The 19,585-nt window shown below is 35.9% G+C and overlaps 1 protein-coding gene across 1 annotated transcript; it reads left to right on the forward strand.

Moving 5' to 3' along the window:
• The first annotated feature begins 18,222 nt into the window (after window positions 1-18,222).
• LOC112675434 (olfactory receptor 4K15) lies at window positions 18,223-19,276 on the forward strand. The gene has a single exon (XM_025472036.2). The coding sequence runs from the start codon at window positions 18,238-18,240 to the stop codon at window positions 19,210-19,212; it is 975 nt and encodes a 324-aa protein (XP_025327821.1). The 5' UTR covers window positions 18,223-18,237; the 3' UTR covers window positions 19,213-19,276.
• Window positions 19,277-19,585: the final 309 nt, after the last annotated feature.

The raw sequence follows: 19,585 nt of genomic DNA on the forward strand, positions 1-19,585 counted from the left end.
TAATAAAACAAGAATTTTATATTTACTCACAAACCCAGTGGGTTCTTTCTCTGGTCTGGGCCAGCATGTAGAATCTCTGCTATACAATCTAGTGAGTCTGGAAACTGGATAATCAACAGTGACCTCACTCACATATTTGGTGGTTGCAATTTGGCAGTGGGAGCCAGCTGACTATCATACCAGGCACCTCAGTTTTCTCCACAGGGCCTTTTATTTGTGGTTGTTTGAGGCAAGAAAGGGCAGCTCCAACACAAAACACCTCTGTGCTATTATCCCACTGGACAGAACAAGACAGATCGCCACGTCCAGAGTCAGTGCAGAATAGTACTCAGGAATAAAAAGGAAGCAACTATTGATTTATGAATGAATCTTAAAGACATTATGTTGGGTAAAAAAAAGCCAGTATAAAGAAGAAACCTATAATCCCATTTATGTGACATTCTCAAAAAACAAAGCTTTATAGCATTCTTTAAAATAAATTAAAATAAATAATGGGAAATTACACACTGTAATTCAATTATTCACTGGGACAATACTATTATTTGGGACATCTACCATTTGCTAAGTTCCATGCCATATTTAATAATGATCTGAGAGACTCAGTCCTTGCATGCATGAAGACTATACTCCTAGGGTAGAGAGGAGGAGAAACAAATACCAAAATGTACACAAATAAACATAAGTAAAAATTAAAATTGTAATGAGTGCTATGAGATGAGAAAATATTGTTGCAAGAAGAAAAAATTTAAAAATTAGGACACGGAGGGGAAGGGTAATCAGATAAGGCCACTCTGTGGAATGACCTTTCACCTGATACTTAAGAAATGGGGATATAGGTGCACCTGAGTGGCTCAGTTGGTTAAGCAACTGCTTTTAGCTCAGGTAATGATTTCAGGTCCTGGGATCCACCTCATATCAGGCTTCTTGCTCAGTAGGGAGCCTGCTTATTCCTCTCCCTCTGCAGCTCCCCCTGCTTGTGCTCTCTTGTTAGTGCTCCCTCTCTCGAATAACATCTCTCTCTCTCTCTCTCTAAAAAAAAAAAGAGGATATAGAATATGAAGAGACAGAGAAAAAAATTAAGATAGAGGAATGAGAAAGGAAAACTCAGTGATGTAAAAGGGATTTTCCAGGATATGAAAGCAGGAGTTTAGTGTCTGAGTAGAGTGAGAAGAGGTGAGGTGAAGGTTAACATGTGGAATATAAAATGACAAGCACTGGGCAAGACTATTGATTTTATTTCTAGAGCAATGTAATGTATTCACCATTTAAAAGTTATTTGACCAATTCTGGGGATCCCTGGATAGTTCAGCAGTTTAGCGCCTGCCTTTGGCCCAGGGCGTGATCCTGGAGTCCTGAGATCGAGTCCCACATTGGGATCCCTGCGTGGAGCCTGCTTCTCCCTCTGCCTATGTCTCTGCCTCTGTGTGTGTGTGTGTGTCTCATTAATAAAGAAATAAAATCTTTTTTAAAAAAATAAATAAATACAGTTGTTTGACCAATTCTGATTTTTATTTTTAAACATCTTTCTGGAGGAACTGATTGGAAAACAGCAATGTTACAAGGTAGAGACCATAAAAAGGCCTTTGAGACAGTTAAGAGGGAGACATAATAAAGGTTTAAACAGGGAGTGAAAATGGAAGTAATTTGATAAATGGGGAATATTTGGAGAAGGAGGTAAAGCAGGTTTGGAAAGGAATAGAGGAAAAGGAAGGAGCTAAATTTCTGGCCAAAACCACAGGACACAGAAATGCCATTAGCTGGGATGGGTCAGAGTAAAGGATAAATAGGTTTGGAAACAGTAGAAGTGAAATGTCAATGATACAAAGAGATGTTGAGAAGGATTTGGTCTACCAGTCAAGAACTCAGAGAAGCCTGGGCTTCTATTAGACTCACCAAATTTTCTGGGCACTTACTCTGTGTTTCAACATTAACTATTTTCTCTCTGTCAGCTGTTCTCTGGAGACTTTTCAGCCCTTCTCCTTCTCTGAGATATCTTTCCATAATGCCCAAAAGCAAGCTATGTGTAAATTGTCAAAAATAATGATGATAAAGAAAACCAACCCTGGAGGTATCATGATTCCAGACTTCAAGCTGTATTAAAAAGCTGTTATCATCAAGACAGTACGGTACTGACACACAAAAAAAGACATAGATCAATGGTACAGAATGCAGAACCCAGAAATGGACCCACGACTCTATGGTCAACTAATCTTTAACAAAGCAGAAATGAATATCCAGTGGGGGGGGGGGAAAAGTCTCTTTAACAAATGGTGTTGGGAAAATTGGACAGCCACATCCAAAAGAATGAAACTGGATCAGTTTCTTACATTATACAAACAAAAACAAAAACTCAAAATGGATGAAACCCTAAATGTGAGAAGGGAAGTCATAAAAATCCTAGAGAACAAGGCAGTAAGCTCTTTGATATTGGCCATAGCAACTTCTTGCTAGACATGTCTCCAGAGGTAAGAGAAACAAAAGGAAAAAGGAATTAATGGGACTTCATCAAAATAAAATGTTTCTGCACAGTGAAGAAAACTTTCAAGAAAGCTAAAACACAACCGACAGAATGTGAGAAGATATTTGCAAATGTCATTCCTAATAAGGGGTAATATCCAAAATCTTTAATGAACGTATCAAACTCCACACCCAAGAAACAAATAATTCCATTAAGAAATAGGCAGAAAACATGGACAGATATTTTTCCAAAGAAGACATACAGATGGCTGACACTTGAAACAATGCTCGGCATTACTCATCATCACGGAAATATAAATCAAACCACAGTGAGATATCACCTCACATTAGTCAGAATGGTGAAAATTCACAACACAAGGAACAACAGGTGTTGGTGAGAATGCAGAGAAAGGCGAACCCTCTTACACTGTTGGTGGGAATGCGAATAGTGCAGCCAATGTGGAAAACAGTATGGAGATTCCTTAAAAAGTTAAAAATTAAACCACTCTAGGTGCCTGGTGGCTCAGTTAAGCATCTGACTCTTGGTTTCAGCTCAGGTCATGGTCTCAGGGTCCCACACTGGGCTCTGTGCTCAGTGTGGATTCTGCTTGTCCTCCTCTCTCTGTCCCCCCATGAGGGAGCACTTCCACACATGTCTGTTCTCTGTCACTCTCATATCTAAGCAAACAAATTAATGAATGAATAATAAATAAATAACATAACGACCCTATGATCCAGCAATTGCACTACTAGGTACTTACCCAAGGAATACAAAAATTCTAATTCAAAGGAGCATATGCACCTTGATGTCTATAGCAGTATTATCAACAATAGTCAAATTATGGAAAGAGCCCAAATGTCTATTGACTGACAAATGGCCAAAGAGGATGTGAAGAAGATGTAGGGTGTGTGTGTGTGTGTGTGGGTGTGTGTGTGTACATGGAACATTCCTCAGCTATAAAAAGAATAAAATCTTCCATTTGCAATGACATAGATGGACCTAGAGAGTATAATGCTAAATGAAATAGGTCAGAGAAAGTAAAATACCATATGATTTAATTTATATGGGGAATTTAATAAATAAAACAAATGGATAAAAAAGAGATAAATGAGAAAACAGAGTCTTGAATACAGAGTACAAACTGATGATTACCTGAGATGGGTGAATGGGGGGAATGCATGAACTAGGTGAAGGGGATTATCATCATGAGCTATTAGTAATATACAGAATTTTTGAATCATATTATACACTTGATACTAATATAATGCTCACGTTAATTATTTGAAGTTTTTAAATTAATTTAAAACTCTCAAGGATACAGGAGCACCTGGGTAGCTCAGTCCATTAAGCTTCTTCCTCTGACTCAGGTCATGATCTCAGGTCCTAAGATGGAGCACCATATCAGGCCCCCTGCTCAGCAGGGAGTCTGCTTCTCCTTCTTCCCTGGCTTGTGCATTCTCATTCTCTCTCTCTCATACACACGTGCCCTTTCTCGCTTTCTCAAATTAATTAATAATATCTTTTGGAAAAAAAAGATAAAAAGCCAAATTCCTTTTAAAAAATGTTACAATATGAATCCAGGAGTTCATAAAAGCAGAAAAAAAAGGTAATGATCTAGCTAAGATTACCTAGAAATGGAAAGCTGACTTAACATTTGACCATCACTGAATATACTTCACTGTATTAAAAGTAAATAAAAGAAAATGAACATGTGATTAACTTACTACATGCAAATATGTGTTTAATAATAGTTAACTATCATTGTTAGAAAAAACTTTCAAAAACTAGGAATAGAAAAATGTCTACAGCTGAAAAACTTCAATATGTGGCACAAAGCAGAGAATAGTACTAGAAATAACAATGTTACCTTTTCTATAGATTTGAAATGCCAATCCAGAAGGGAAAACCTATATCAATAAGACCTTTAAAAATGTAAACGTGGGGTAGAGAGAAGTGGTATTCACAGCAGATCTAATGCAGAAGTATTTTAGAAGTTAACTAAGAAAATGACTAACAACAACAGCAAAACAAAATGAGTCTAAAATATTTAATAACAAATCTTGAAATAATTTACCTGATCCACTTGTAACTTCACTGATTGACTAAACAAAGACCATGTATTTTGTAGAAAGAAAGAAAAACAATCCAATACTCAGAAATGTAAATTTTAAATATCTACCATTCAAAGACAATTAGAAATATGAAGAAACACAAAAATTTGAATCACAACAACAGAATCTGAATAGAAATAGGTTCAGAAAGTACCAGATGATGGAAATGGATAAAAATAACCCTAAAAGAACTAGTATAAGTATGCTGAAGTATATAAAGAAGAATATGAACATAACAAAGAGAAATGTAATATATTTAAAATAACAAAATGGAACTCCCAGAGATTAAAAATATATTAGATGGAGTATAAGTAAAAATTATTATTGGACTATTACTGTGGGTTAGATACTACAAACAATGATCAATCAGTAAAAGCATAGCAAGAGAAATTCTCTAAACAGAAGTACAGACACAAAAACTAAGAGTCACAGTGATATGTAGGATAATATCAACTGGTATAAGGTATATGAAGTTAAAGTTCTAGTAAGAAAGGAGAAAATAAAGTTATAGAAAAATTATATTTTAAACCAAATTAGTGACCAAATTTTTCCACTTCGATTTAAAAAATTTAACATATATAATAGTAAAGAAGCCCAGCAAACCTCAAACAAAGTAACTCAAGAGAAAACCACAAGAAGATATATCATAATCCATACTGGAAATCTGTCATAGAAAAAAGTCTTACAGTAGCCATAGATAAAAGAGAGATCATGGACTGAGGAACTAGAGTAAAAATAACTGAAGATAAGAAGACAAAAGAAGAGAATGGCTAGGGACACCTGATTGGCTCAGCAGTTGAGCATTTGCCTTCAGCTCAGGGCATGATCCTGGAGTCCCGGGATCGAGTCCCACATCAGACTCTCTGCATGGAGCCTGCTTCTCCCTCTGCCTGTGTCTCTGCCTCTCTCTCTCTCTCTCTTTGTCCCTCATGAATAAATACATAAAATCTTTTAAAAAAGGAGGAGTATGACTAAAAGTCTAGAAGCACTAAACTGTAGATGTAGGAAACAAATCCTTCAAAAATTAAGGTTCAAGAAGGTCTGTTTAAACAAATAAAAATTGAGCAAATTTATGGTTGGTAAACTTCCACTACAAAAACAAAAAGATAAAGTCCATAATATGGAATGAAAAAAAAAAAGAGAAATTCACTTGTATAGAAAAAGAATAAAAGTAACTGAAAAGGATAAATATGTAGAGAAATTTAAATGACATTTTCCTAATTTTTAAATTTTTAAAAAGATAATTGGACTAAAATTTCCAGACACATTGGAATAGTAAGTAGTAAGATCTAATATCTTGCCTAAAACAAACAAAAAACTAAACAATATATGAAATAACACTTTTTAAAACAGATTTTATTTATTTATTTATTTATCTATTTATTTATTTATTTTGGGGGGTGCAGAGAGAGAGACAGGATCCCATGCAGACTTTGCACTGAACATGGAGCCCAAAACTGGGCTTGACCCCATGACCCTGAGATCATGACATGAGTTGAGAACAAGAGTCAAGGTTTACCAAAAAAACCACTGAAGCACTCCAAAATAACACTTTCTATATATTTCCAGGTAATGCACAAAATTGACTCCTGCAAGAGGGAAAACAAACAATCTGAGACCATGGATATCCCTAACTTACTGCCTAAAGGCTTATTTTCTAGTCTATGGGTCAAGGATGAGAAATACAGACAAAGCCCAGCAATTTCCATTAGTTTGAGACAGCAAGACAGAAGTTTGAAGACGTCAATATGGCTATTGTTTAAGTACAGAATACTGAAGAGGAGAGAACTGCACAGAGAAAGAGAACTTCAGAAAACAATATAGGATCACTTTTGAGTTTTCATGTAATTTCCAAATAGGGTCTGTGTGTGAGGAAAGTACCTAGTGTGGGGAAAATAATACCCAAGGAGAAGCAGAAGGAAAAAATCATGAGACTTCACACAAAATCAGGAAATATCTGTGATACCAGCAGCCAGAGTGGAAAACCTCATAATTTATGTGACATTGCAAAATAACTCAGATTACTATTGCAACAATAGCAAAATACATCGTAGACTACCCTGACACCACCTAACAAAGCATTTTGAGAGCTAGTCTGGAAAAATAAAATAGTTTTCAAAACTCAAGAATACGTGTAGGAATATAAGCAATAGATAATAACTAACAACTAAAATTCACAATACCTGCCTTCCAATAAAAGACTACCAGGATGCAAAGAAGCAGAAAAATTCAACCTGTAATGAGAAAAATGAAACAACAGAAATGAAAAAGATGAGATGGAATTTTTGCACATGTACATTTAAACAATTGTTAGAGATTTCATATAAATAAGAATGTACATAAAAATTAAATAGAGACATAGAAGATATTTTATTTATTTTTATTTTTTTAATTTATTTTTTATTGGTGTTCAATTTACTAACATACAGAATAACCCCCAGTGCCCGTCACCCATTCACTCCCACCCCCCGCCCTCCTCCCCTTCTACCACCCCTAGTTCGTTTCCCAGAGTTAGCAGTCTTTACGTTCTGTCTCCCTTTCTGATATTTCCCACACATTTCTTCTCCCTTCCCTTATATTCCCTTTCACTATTATTTATATTCCCCAAATGAATGAGAACATATAATGTTTGTCCTTCTCCGACTGACTTACTTCACTCAGCATAATACCCTCCAGTTCCATCCACGTTGAAGCAAATGGTGGGTATTTGTCATTTCTAATAGCTGAGTAATATTCCATTGTATACATAAACCACATCTTCTTTATCCATTCATCTTTCGTTGGACACCGAGGCTCCTTCCACAGTTTGGCTATCGTGGCCATTGCTGCTATAAACATCGGGGTGCAGGTGTCCCGGCGTTTCACTGCATCTGTATCTTTGGGGTAAATCCCCAACAGTGCAATTGCTGGGTCGTAGGGCAGGTCTATTTTTAACTCTTTGAGGAACCTCCACACAGTTTTCCAGAGTGGCTGCACCAGTTCACATTCCCACCAACAGTGTAAGAGGGTTCCCTTTTCTCCGCATCCTCTCCAACATTTGTTGTTTCCTGCCTTGTTAATTTGCCCCATTCTCACTGGTGTGAGGTGGTATCTCACTGTGGTTTTGATTTGTATTTCCCTGATGGCAAGTGATGCAGAGCATTTTCTCATATGCATGTTGGCCATGTCTATGTCTTCCTCTGTGAGATTTCTGTTCATGTCTTTTGCCCATTTCATGATTGGATTGTTTGTTTCTTTGGTGTTGAGTTTAATAAGTTCTTTATAGATCTTGGAAACTAGCCCTTTATCTGATACGTCATTTGCAAATATCTTCTCCCATTCTGTAGGTTGTCTTTTAGTTTTGTTGACTGTATCCTTTGCTGTGCAAAAGCTTCTTATCTTGATGAAGTCCCAATAGTTCATTTTTGCTTTTGTTTCTTTTGCCTTCGTGCATGTATCTTGCAAGAAGTTACTGTGGCCGAGTTCAAAAAGGGTGTTGCCTGTGTTCTCCTCTAGGATTTTGATGGAATCTTGCCTCACATTTAGATCTTTCATCCATTTTGAGTTTATCTTTGTGTATGGTGAAAGAGAGTGGTCTAGTTTCATTCTTCTGCATGTGGATGTCCAATTTTCAAAGCGCCATTTATTGAAGAGACTGTCTTTCTTCCAGTGGATAGTCTTTCCTCCTTTATCGAATATTAGTTGACCATAAAGTTCAGGGTCCACTTCTGGATTCTCTATTCTGTTCCACTGATCTATGTGTCTGTTTTTGTGCCAGTACCACACTGTCTTGATGACCACAGCTTTGTAGTACAACCTGAAGTCTGGCATTGTGATGCCCCTAGATATGGTTTTCTTTTTTAAAATTCCCCTGGCTATTCGGGGTCTTTTCTGATTCCACACAAATCTTAAAATAATTTGTTTCTTTTATTTTTTTTATTTTTTTTATTTTTTATTGGTGTTCAATTTACTAACATACAGAATAACCCCCAGTGCCCGTCACCCATTCATTCCCACCCCCCGCCCTTCTCCCCTTCCACCACCCCTAGTTCTAAGTCTCTGAAGAAAGTCCATGGTATTTTGATAGGGATTGCATTAAACGTGTATATTGCCCTGGGTAACATTGACATTTTCACAATATTAATTCTGCCAATCCATGAGCATGGAATATTTTTCCATCTCTTTGCGTCTTCCTCAATTTCTTTCAGAAGTGTTCTATAGTTTTGAGGGTATAGATCCTTTACCTCTTTGGTTAGGTTTATTCCTAGGTATCTTATGCTTTTGGGTGCAATTGTAAATGGGATTGACTCCTTAATTTCTCTTTCTTCAGTCTCATTGTTAGTGTATAGAAATGCCCCTGATTTCTGGGCATTGATTTTGTATCCTGCCACGCTACCGAATTGCTGTATGAGTTCTAGCAATCTTGGGGTGGAGACTTTTGGGTTTTCTATGTAGAGTATCAGAGACATAGAAGATATTTTAAAAATACCAACCTCTAGAGCTGAAAAATATCATGGCTAAGATGAAAAATATAGTAGATGGGCTTACTATCAGATTAGACACTAAACAAGAAAAAAAAAAGAACTTAAACGTATGACCATAGCAACTAGCCAACATAAAGCACAGGAAAAGAAGGGTGTAAACCACAAACACTAGATTATTAGTGATATGTGGAGCATTTTTAAATGGCCTAGTATATTAGCAATTGGCTGAGGTAAAGAAAAAAAACTTAAGAAATAATGCCTGATTATTTTCCAAATTTTATGAACATTCTACACCAAAAGATCCAAGAATATAGAAATAAAGCACAAGGATCACGAAAAAAACCCCACATCAACATACATAATAAAATTTCTTAAGACCAATGATAAACAGAAAATCTTAAAAGCAGATGGAGGAAAAAAACATATGTGTAGAAAAGCAAATTTAGAAATGGTAACTGATTTCTTGTTGGAAGTAATGCAAGCAGAAGACGGTCAAGGAGTATATTTAAAGAATTATAAACAAAAAGAATTACCCTCTTAGCATCCTATATGCATCAAAAAAATTCTAAAAGCAAAATAAAGACCTTTGCAGAAATATCAAAATTGAAAAATTATATTAGACATACAGTACAAGAAATTTTAAAGGAAATCCTTGAAGGAAATAAAATGACATCATTTATAGAAGTCTGGATTTACAATATACAATAAAGAATACTGGACTAATATGAGGGCAAACATAAAACTTTATATATTTTCAACTTTTCTAAATTATAATTGAAAATTTAAAGCAGCAAGAGTAACAACGTAATGTAGAAGTTGAACATATGAAGAAGTGAAATATGCAATAATACACAAATGCTTGGAAAGGAGAAAAGTACATATAGTATTTAAGATTCATATACTATGTGTAAAGTGGTATGATGCTACTTAAAGGTAGATTTGTTGAGATAGAAACATATTATAAACTTAAAACAACTAATAAAATAAACAGTTCAATATAATAAACCAACTAAGGAGATAAATTAGAATAAAAGACATACTCAAAAATCAAAAGAAGGCAAAAAAGAAAAAGAAACAGCAAAAGAGAAGTAAAAAAAGAAAATTAATTTCAATCATCATATTAAATGTAAACAGTCTAAACACACTTATTAAAATTCAAATTGTCAGACTGAGTAAAAAAGCTTGTGTTAAAGTGAATAAATAAAGCCAACAGTGGATGTGGGGAATATGAAACTTGTACACTGTCGTTGGAATTATAAATTGGTACCACCACAATGGAAAACAGTAAGTTTCCTCAAAACATTTAATGAATAGAATGACCATGTGGTCCAGCAATCCCACTTCTGAGAATATATACAAAGGAACTGAAATCAGAATCTTGAAGAGGTATGTGCATTCCAATGTTCACAGCAGCATTATTTACAATAACACAGGGACCTATATATCCATTGAATAGATAAAGACAATGTTGTGTAACCTACAATTAAATATTCTTCAGCCTCAAAAAAACAAAAACAAAAACAAAAACAAAAAACAAAGGAAATCCTGCTCCTTGCAGTAACATTGATGAATCTGGAGGACACTATGTCGAGTAAAACAAGCCAGACAAAGAAGGACAAGTATTATGTGATACCACTTATATGAGGAATCTAAACTAGTCAGAATCACAGAAGCAAAGAGTAGAATGGTGGTTGCTAGTTATCGGGGGTGGGGGAAAGGGAAGTGTTCGTCTAGTCAAAATTTACAAAGTTTCAGTTATAAGACGAAAAATTTCCAGAATTCAAATGTACATCATAATGACTATAGTGAACAATAATATGTTGTACCTTTAAATCTGTTTAGAGAGTAAATTTTAAATGTGTTCACCACACAGCCACAAAACTTTGTGAGGTGATAGATATGAATTAACTTTATAGTGATAATCATTTTATACATTAAAATCACCCCAAAGTACACTTAAAATTTATAAAATTATATTTCAATAAAACTGGAAAAAGTAGTGATACTTATAAATAAAAAAGCAGTTTATTAGTTTTACAAGATGAATAGGTCCTAGAGATACTGTACAGCATAATACCTACAGCTAAGAATACCATATAGGATACTTAAAATATTGCTAAGAGAGTGATCCTATGTTAAGTGTTCTTATCACAAAAAAAGTAATAATAAATAAAGTTGGTTAGGAAACAGTTTTGGAAGTAACAGATATGTTTATAGCAGACATTTTGGTGATCGCTTCATGGGTATATAATTATCGTCAGACTCATCAAGTTGCATGAATTGAGTTGCATGAAGTGCAAGTACTGTACACCAGCCATGCTTCAAAAAATTTATTTATTTATTTTTTTAAAGATTAAGGCCCCATGTCTAACAAAAGTTTAAAACCTGTCAAAGTGGGCGGCCTGGGTGGCTCAGCGGTTTAACGCAGCCTTCAGCCCAGGGCCTGATCCTGAAGACCCAGGATCAAGTCCTGCATGGGGCTCCCTGCATGGAGCCTGCTTCTCCCTCTGCCTGTGTCTGTGTCTCTGCCTCTCTCTCTCTCTCTCTCTCTGTGTGTGTGTGTGTGTCTCTCATGAATAAATAAAATCTTTTTTAAAAACAATTCTTCCTAAAAAAAGTATTTAAAAAAATCTGTCAAAGTAAATTTGATTAAGAAAATTTATTGTAGGGGCACCTGGGTGGCTCAGTCGGTTAAGCATTTGCTTTTGGCTCAAGTCATGATCTCAAGGTCCTGGGATCAAGCTTCATGTCAGGCTCCCTGCTCAGCAGAGAGCCTGCTTCTCCTTCTCCTCTGCATCTGCCCCCACTCATGCTCTCTCTCTCTCACTCAATCTCAAATAAACAAATAAGAATCTTAGAAAAATTTTTACTGTAATTACTGTCTCAAAAATGAAATGACATTTAATAAATATTTCTCTAAAAATTTAAATACAAAAAGAATACTGTTTCTATGGTCAAATGTTATAATACAGCAAAACAAAAAATAAAGGTTATAGGGCAATTTTAAAAAACAAAATACAACCAGGACTGGAAATGAAATAAGATACTGGGGAAAAAAATTCCAACAGAGGGCAGGAAGAGTGAGAAAGGAGCAAAAATAGATAAAATAGAAAAAACAGCAAGATGGTAGCTGTAGAGCAATTTAAGTAATTGCATTACCTATAAATGATCTAAGGACTGCACTAAAAGACAGTGGAAGAACTGGCCAGAGTAACTTAAGAGTGCTCTAAATTCAGGTGTCTGGGAAGAGATGAAGATTCAGCTAATCTCTAATCATAATCTCAAAATACGCCAATTTGTGGAAGATGAATTGAGGGACAACAGCAGGGGTGTTAGACAAAATATTAGAAGACATGTCCCCAAACTAGACAGCACAGCCTGAGTCAAGAAACTAATTCCTCAAGAATTTATTCATCCTATCTAATAATTTAGGATGTTGGACTAGTTGATTTCTGGGATTTATATCAGCATCAAAATTCTATGTGAGAATTAGAGGAAAACTCTTTCTTTATCCTTTTATACTGTTCTTGAATACAAAATAATCTCAGAGAAGGAGAAAATCAGAGCTTTGCCCAACACTAAGTATTTTCCTAAAAATTTCAACAACAAAAAAATTCAAAAATCTGTGAGATTACTTTAAGTCGCTTCACCAGAATTGACTCTGTAGGATAGGGTGTTTCTACTGGAAAATGGCTCTGACTGCCCTACCCTAGAAACCTTGGCCTGGAAAACAGGCATGTGGGTCTTCTATTAAATGCCAAGACATTTGCACTGCTGTGTATTGGCATTTGCACACTATGCAAAGGCACAAGGATCTTCTCATCAAAAGAAGATGGCCCTCCTGGGGCCTAAATTGTTCTAAAGCTCTCCTGAAGCAGAAAGGAATAACCAACAAAATTATTCATTGCTTTTCTTTCCACTGGTTACATTTTCTCCAACAGGACAAAGCATTTCCATTAGGCCTGCTCCTTTCATATTTGTAAAATCCTCAAGGTGATGCTCTGTAACTCTTGTGCACACACAAACTCTCTCACATAATTAGCCATAAGGAAGGTGATTTCTACTATCACAACTCTCCTCTGGGTCTCTGAGTCACTGCATTCAGTGATGTCAAATTGCTAATCAGCTTCTATTTTAATGGCTTTCTTAGGTCTATGTGCTGAGGATACTTCAAAGTATAAATAGTGGAGATTAAAGTCTGGAAAGACATGGGTTCCCTAAATTTGTGCCCCACCCAGTGGATCCTGAAGAACCACTGAAGAACCCAGTTGGTGCAATATAAGGAGAGGGTCAAGAAGAGTATGGTTGTAGTGCAGCCTGCTAATTTGGTCACAACAGAGAACAGAGAGAGATAATTAGCCTTCACCCTTCCAATTAATCTTTGAATATTTTATGTCCATTTTGCCTATTAAATGTCCAAATTACTAAGTCTGAGAAGTGACTGAAGGCCATATTTCTCAGCTTAAACCAAGATGGATTTAGCATTTTAACTGAATATACTTGTATTTCAACACAAACTTTTATCATTTTATCATTGAATTAGCTTTCTGGCAGGGGTCATGCTTTCAAAAGCCAGACGATTACAGGATATTGGAATTAGGAAGGAGACATCTTCCCTCTTGTTTTTGAAGGAAAATGGAGCACCTTGAAGGTATGTAATTTGCCCAAAACTGTGACATTATTTATTGAGAAGCAGAAATTGAACAGATATTTTCTATAACTCAGGCTAATACTTCTCTTAAAATCTATAATGTCTTTGGATATCATCCACTGAGTTGGACTCAGGTTATGTTAAACCTTACAGTTTAGAATGCTCTTTGTTAGTTCATGACTAGAAAATACACATAAAATGAAAAGCAAAATATCCTGCTTGACATATGTCCTTCTTATGGGAGAAAAAAAGAGGATACCCCTTATATGATTTCTATCTTTTACAGTCTTATTAGTACTATGCTAAATTCATTATATTGCAATCACACAAAAATGTCTGGTTCAAGTATTTGATGATCATGTATAACACATATCTGAGGAGCAGGGGAAAATGTTACCTAAACTTTGAATCAAGGGGAATGGAGATGAAGGGAAGAAAAAGCCTAAGTTTTCCCTAAACATAATTTTAATAAAATGATACAATATTCTGATATATCTCTTCAGACCCCAAATCATATAACAATTACTACCATAACTGACACTTCTAAAAATATTCTTGGTGATTTTTAAAAGAAAAATTATATGAAATTGTTGTAGAATGTTGCTGAAACCTCCCCTAGTGAACATTGTTTAAATCTCTCAAGAATTTCATCCATACTTTTGGACTTGTTGGATGCAGCTAAGGTAAAAAAGGCATTTTCCTAATATATGAAGGTAAATATTCTATACTGGAAGCTGCAATACAGACTAAGAACTAACCTTCATGTGATCCTCAGTTACATATGATTGGTATCGATTTCTAGAGGTCTCTGAAAGTTATTTGTAGTCGTCTATTAAATAGTAGTCATCTGACTGCTATTAAAAACAGAAGCAAGACAGATACAGTTAGGCTGAGTTCTCTGCAAAACTGCAAAACTGGAAATTTTGCTTTAACATTACTTCCTTTTTGTCTATTCCTCTGTCTCTTAGATTCCTGAGGTCTCCAAGTGCTCCCCCCACTACTCTACACCTGAGTTCAAATACTACATTCAGCTTTCTCTCACCTCTATGAAGACAGTCCATCCTGGCTACAGACAGCCTAGGTCTATTTCCTTCTTATTTAAAAGTAGACTTTATGATTCATCTCTTCTGAGTCAGAGCTATTCCTCTAGGAGTTGTGGAAGTAACAACAAATTCTTGCTAAGCATTAATGAGTATAAATTATAGAACATATCCAGATTTCCCATTTCATCTCAGGTAAGTGAAAGCCCTCTGTCAGCATCCTTACAAGACCCACATGCCAGCGTGTATCTCCACAGTAAGTGTTATATCCCTGATCTGGATTTAGAGAGAGAGGGTAAAGGGAGTGGCAATGCTGGAAAGCTTGTGAATGATGTCTCTTTGATCTGAGAGTGTTATCTGGCCTCTTACAAACAGTACTACTTACTTTACTTAATCCACCAGTCATAATAGTCAAGATAGAAATAGCAGGAAAGAATTTGACAGAATTTCAAAAAGGGAGGACCTGAGGGTTACCTAGTACGACCTTGTGTGCATGCATTAATTTACTTTCAAATAGTACAAGGGATGAAACTTGGTCTTTACAAGAACACATTGACTCAGTAGAAACTCATTCTTGGATGAGTCAGGTCATGCTATCTTTGAGTATGTAACATCATCAGAAAATACATTCTCTGATCTGAAACAGTACAGTAATTTTAAAAAATTGTATTGTTTATTGAGAAAGAGAGACTGTACACATGAGGAGAATGGGAGAAGGAGAGGGGGAGAGAGAGAGGATTCTTAAGCAGATTCTGCACTTAGCATGGAGCCCCACACAGGGTTCAATTCCACAACCCCAAGATTATGACCAGAGCCAAAACTAAGTATCCAACAATTAACTGAGCCATCTAGATGCCCCTAACATAGTTTTTAAAATTTCAAAGCTTTATGTTTTCACTAAATTACAGCAGCCTTATTTGGTGTAAAAAGTCTATTTCTAGTAAAAAAGAATGTGCTAGCCAGTGAAGGAAAATGAGGACTCAGCAACTTCTCTAAATAAAAAAGTGTTGAGTGTTAGTAAATGATCTCTGGAGGCAAGTTACAAACCTAACCACTCTATCACAGTGCACAGCACTGTGCCCTGAGAGGTGGACATCTACATACTGACAGGGCAAATCAACTGAAAAAGAATGCAGTTCTATCAGAAGTAAAGAATTTGTCTTTAGAGTACACTTATTTAGAATTTAGCTCATTGTTGTTTTCTATATTAAGAAACCCAGCTCTTGATTGGATTAACTGGCCCAGTATTTTTTCCCATGAAAAACTGGGTCTTTTCTTTTCCTGGGTCCCCCAAGAAGCCATTGACCAGGAAGAGTAGAGCTTGTAGATTTATTGGGAGGATAAATCCTGTGGTGATTTTCTCACATGACTGGATTATGTATTTTATTCCTAAATTTCCAGAAAGTCATCTCTGCTATGCCTTTCTGTTGTATCTCTAGAAGGTCCCCCTGGGAGACTCATTTCCTGTGCTTAATTTAAGGCTTTGCTGTTTCTGACAGGACACATGTGGATGCCTATTGGTTGGTCTTGTTGGATATCATTTTCCCTCCTGCTTCCAGGTATTCAAAGTAGTATTTGTGTCAAGGAGTCTAAGAGTCAGGGTGTTTCCTAGGGAGGATAGGCCATGTGCGCACCTGGAGTTAACTTAAAATCAGGCTACCAAGAAACGATGAGGAAGAGAGAAGAAATGCACTGTGGAGAATGTGGTGGCTCCTCAAAGACAATTTATTCCATTGTTAAATTTACTTCCATCCTGCTCTGACTTCAGACTCTGCTGTTAGTCCCTTCTGAAATCCTAGAGCCATATTTTGATACATCTGGTGATGATAAGTGAATTACTTTTTTGTGGGAATTTTCTAGAGAACTAGAGATTTGAAATATAGTAGTGAGTTCCTGAATCTGATTCCTAGGAGTTAAAATTATTCATCACAGCCCTGTCTTTATGTGTAAAGCTCCAGTGAAACTCAAGGAAACACAAGGCAATTTGCAATTAGATCTAAGAAGACATTAATATAAAAAAAAACTGCAGATAGTTAGAAATCTAAATAGATAAGACACTGTCTTCCAAATACCTGATTTGGATATAGAAAGATATATTTCTCTACATTTCACCTTTTAATTTTCTTATTCACTATACAATGTTTACAAGTTATAATAGTTTATAAAAATAAAAACAACATAAAAAGGAGAAAGTGTTGATAAAATATAATGCAGAAAAATTGAGTAAAAGAGAAGGAACTTTTTATTTATGGTCTGTTTTTCTTACTATGAATACTATTGTGCAATATAATTTCTAAAATCCCCACCAAATCAAATAAAATATCAGTCATAATTCAGTAATATATCCATGTGAATTAACAATACCTGAGCTTAATGAATCTTAATATCAGGGAGTAATTAAAGAGAACAAATGCACTAGATTCCTTCATATAAGTCCAGGAAGAAAGAAGTCACAACTCCAGGAAGAGTTTCAATAAGCTCTAGAGCTTTGGGTTTTGCTGGGTTTTGTATTTTAGTGCATACATTTTGTAACTAAATAGATAAGGGAATAAGATCTAATCACTCAAGGCAATGATTCTGCCTGTGAGCTCTTACACAATATATTGGTGTCCCTTTATCTGCTGGTTAATGTTTTATTAACAATAAAATATGCACAGAAGTACACAAAGCAGAATTACACATCTTTTTAAAAAATATTTTATTTATTTATTCATGAGAGACACAGAGAGAGAGAGGCAGAGGGAGAAGCAGGCTCCATGCAGGAAGCCTGATGTGGGACTCGATCCTGGGACTCTGGGATCATGCCCTGAGCCAAGTGCTTCAAGTGCTTAACCACTGAACCACCTAGGCATCCCAGAATTACACATCTTTTTAAGTCTTAACAAAGCAAACACTTCCATGTACTTATAAACCACATCAAGAAACAGAACATTAGCAGCACTTCAGAAGCCCTTCCTGTCACCTTCCAGTGCCTATTCCCCTATGACCACCACAGGAGCTTTATGATATCATAGAATAGTGTAGCTTATTTTTGAACTTTATTCAAATAGGTTTGTACAGGATATACACTTTTGTGTCTACACTTGGGGGTCAATATTGTGAAATTATTTCCCTCTGTGTTAGCCATTCAAACTTTGTTACATCATCTATTGAAGAGAAAATGATTCAGCTTGCCTCCCTGTAATTTTGTAGTCTGGATCTCTATAGGTCAAGAAAACATTCCAAGATTTTCAATTCCATTTTTAGTGTAAATAGATTATATTCCTCAAATTCACATAACTGGATACACCAATGTCAAACATCTTCTCAACTACTCTCCCCTCCATCTCTCTTTAGTGTTGTTTTTATGCTGTCGATATAACTTCCAATGATGCATGAAAATTCAGATACATAATATAAGTAGAAATTAGAATCTCTAAGGAAGGAAGTGGAACTCGGAAGTGAAAGCCATGCTCACGGATTGATCTCTGTCTCTCTCCTACTCAGGTAACAAGATAAGTTCCTTCCAAAGTCAATGAATGAGACAAATCATTCCCGGGTGACGGCGTTTGTGTTGCTGGGACTCTCTAATTCCCGGGAACTCCAACCTTTCTTGTTCCTCCTATTTTCACTACTTTACCTAGCAATACTGCTGGGAAACTTTCTTATCATCCTTACTGTAACCTCAGATTCCCGCCTTCACACCCCCATGTACTTTCTGCTTGCGAACCTCTCTTTTATAGATATATGCGTTGCCTCTTTTGCTACTCCCAAAATGATTGCAGACTTTCTGGTTGAGCACAAGACTATTTCTTTTGATGCCTGCCTGGCTCAGATTTTCTTTGTCCATCTTTTCACTGGCAGTGAAATGGTGCTCCTTGTATCCATGGCTTATGACCGTTATGTAGCTATATGCAAACCTCTCCACTACATGACAATCATGAGCCGTCGTGTTTGTATTATTCTTGTTCTCATCTCCTGGTTTGTGGGTTTCATCCATACTACTAGTCAGTTGGCATTTACTGTTAACTTGCCTTTTTGTGGCCCCAATGAGGTAGATAGTTTTTTCTGTGACCTCCCTCTAGTGACCAAGCTGGCCTGCATAGACACTTATGTTGTCAGCCTACTTATAGTTGCAGACAGTGGCTTTCTTTCTATGAGTTCCTTTCTCCTTTTGGTTGTCTCCTACACTGTGATACTTATCACAGTTAGGAACCGCTCCTCTGCTAGCATGGCAAAGGCCCGCTCCACATTGACTGCTCACATTACTGTGGTCACACTCTTCTTTGGACCATGCATCTTCATCTATGTGTGGCCCTTCAGTAATTATTCTGTTGACAAAGTCCTTGCTGTATTTTACACCATATTTACTCCTATTTTAAACCCAGTTATCTATACTCTAAGGAACAAAGAAGTGAAGACAGCTATGAGGAAACTGAAGAGTCAGTATCTGAAGCCTGGCCAGGTTTCTACAGTCATAAGAAATGTTCTTTTCCTGGAAACAAATTAAAGTTACTCAACTGTAACTGCTGTAGCCTTATATCTAGACAACTACAAATAGAATCACTATGATGTTAAAGGAGATTATTTTGACCAATGGAAGGGTTGATTAACTCTATTGGAATAGTAATGATAATAATAAAAGCCAGAGAATGAACCTTACTGATATTTTGATTCTCTTTCATTAGTGTGTGTTTTATTTCTATTTCTTATTTTTTTTACTTAAAATTTTTAATATATAGCCTTTGAATACATTGAGAAATGGTATTTATTTATATATGATAAATAAATTGTACCTCTTCCTCTCAAACCAATACAGCTCAGATGACAATTTTGGAGTAATAGATATTTATCTCCATACAATAGAGAAAATAGATCTATTT

This window comes from Canis lupus, chromosome 30, assembly GCF_003254725.2.
Source record: "Canis lupus dingo isolate Sandy chromosome 30, ASM325472v2, whole genome shotgun sequence".
NCBI lineage: Eukaryota > Metazoa > Chordata > Mammalia > Carnivora > Canidae > Canis > Canis lupus.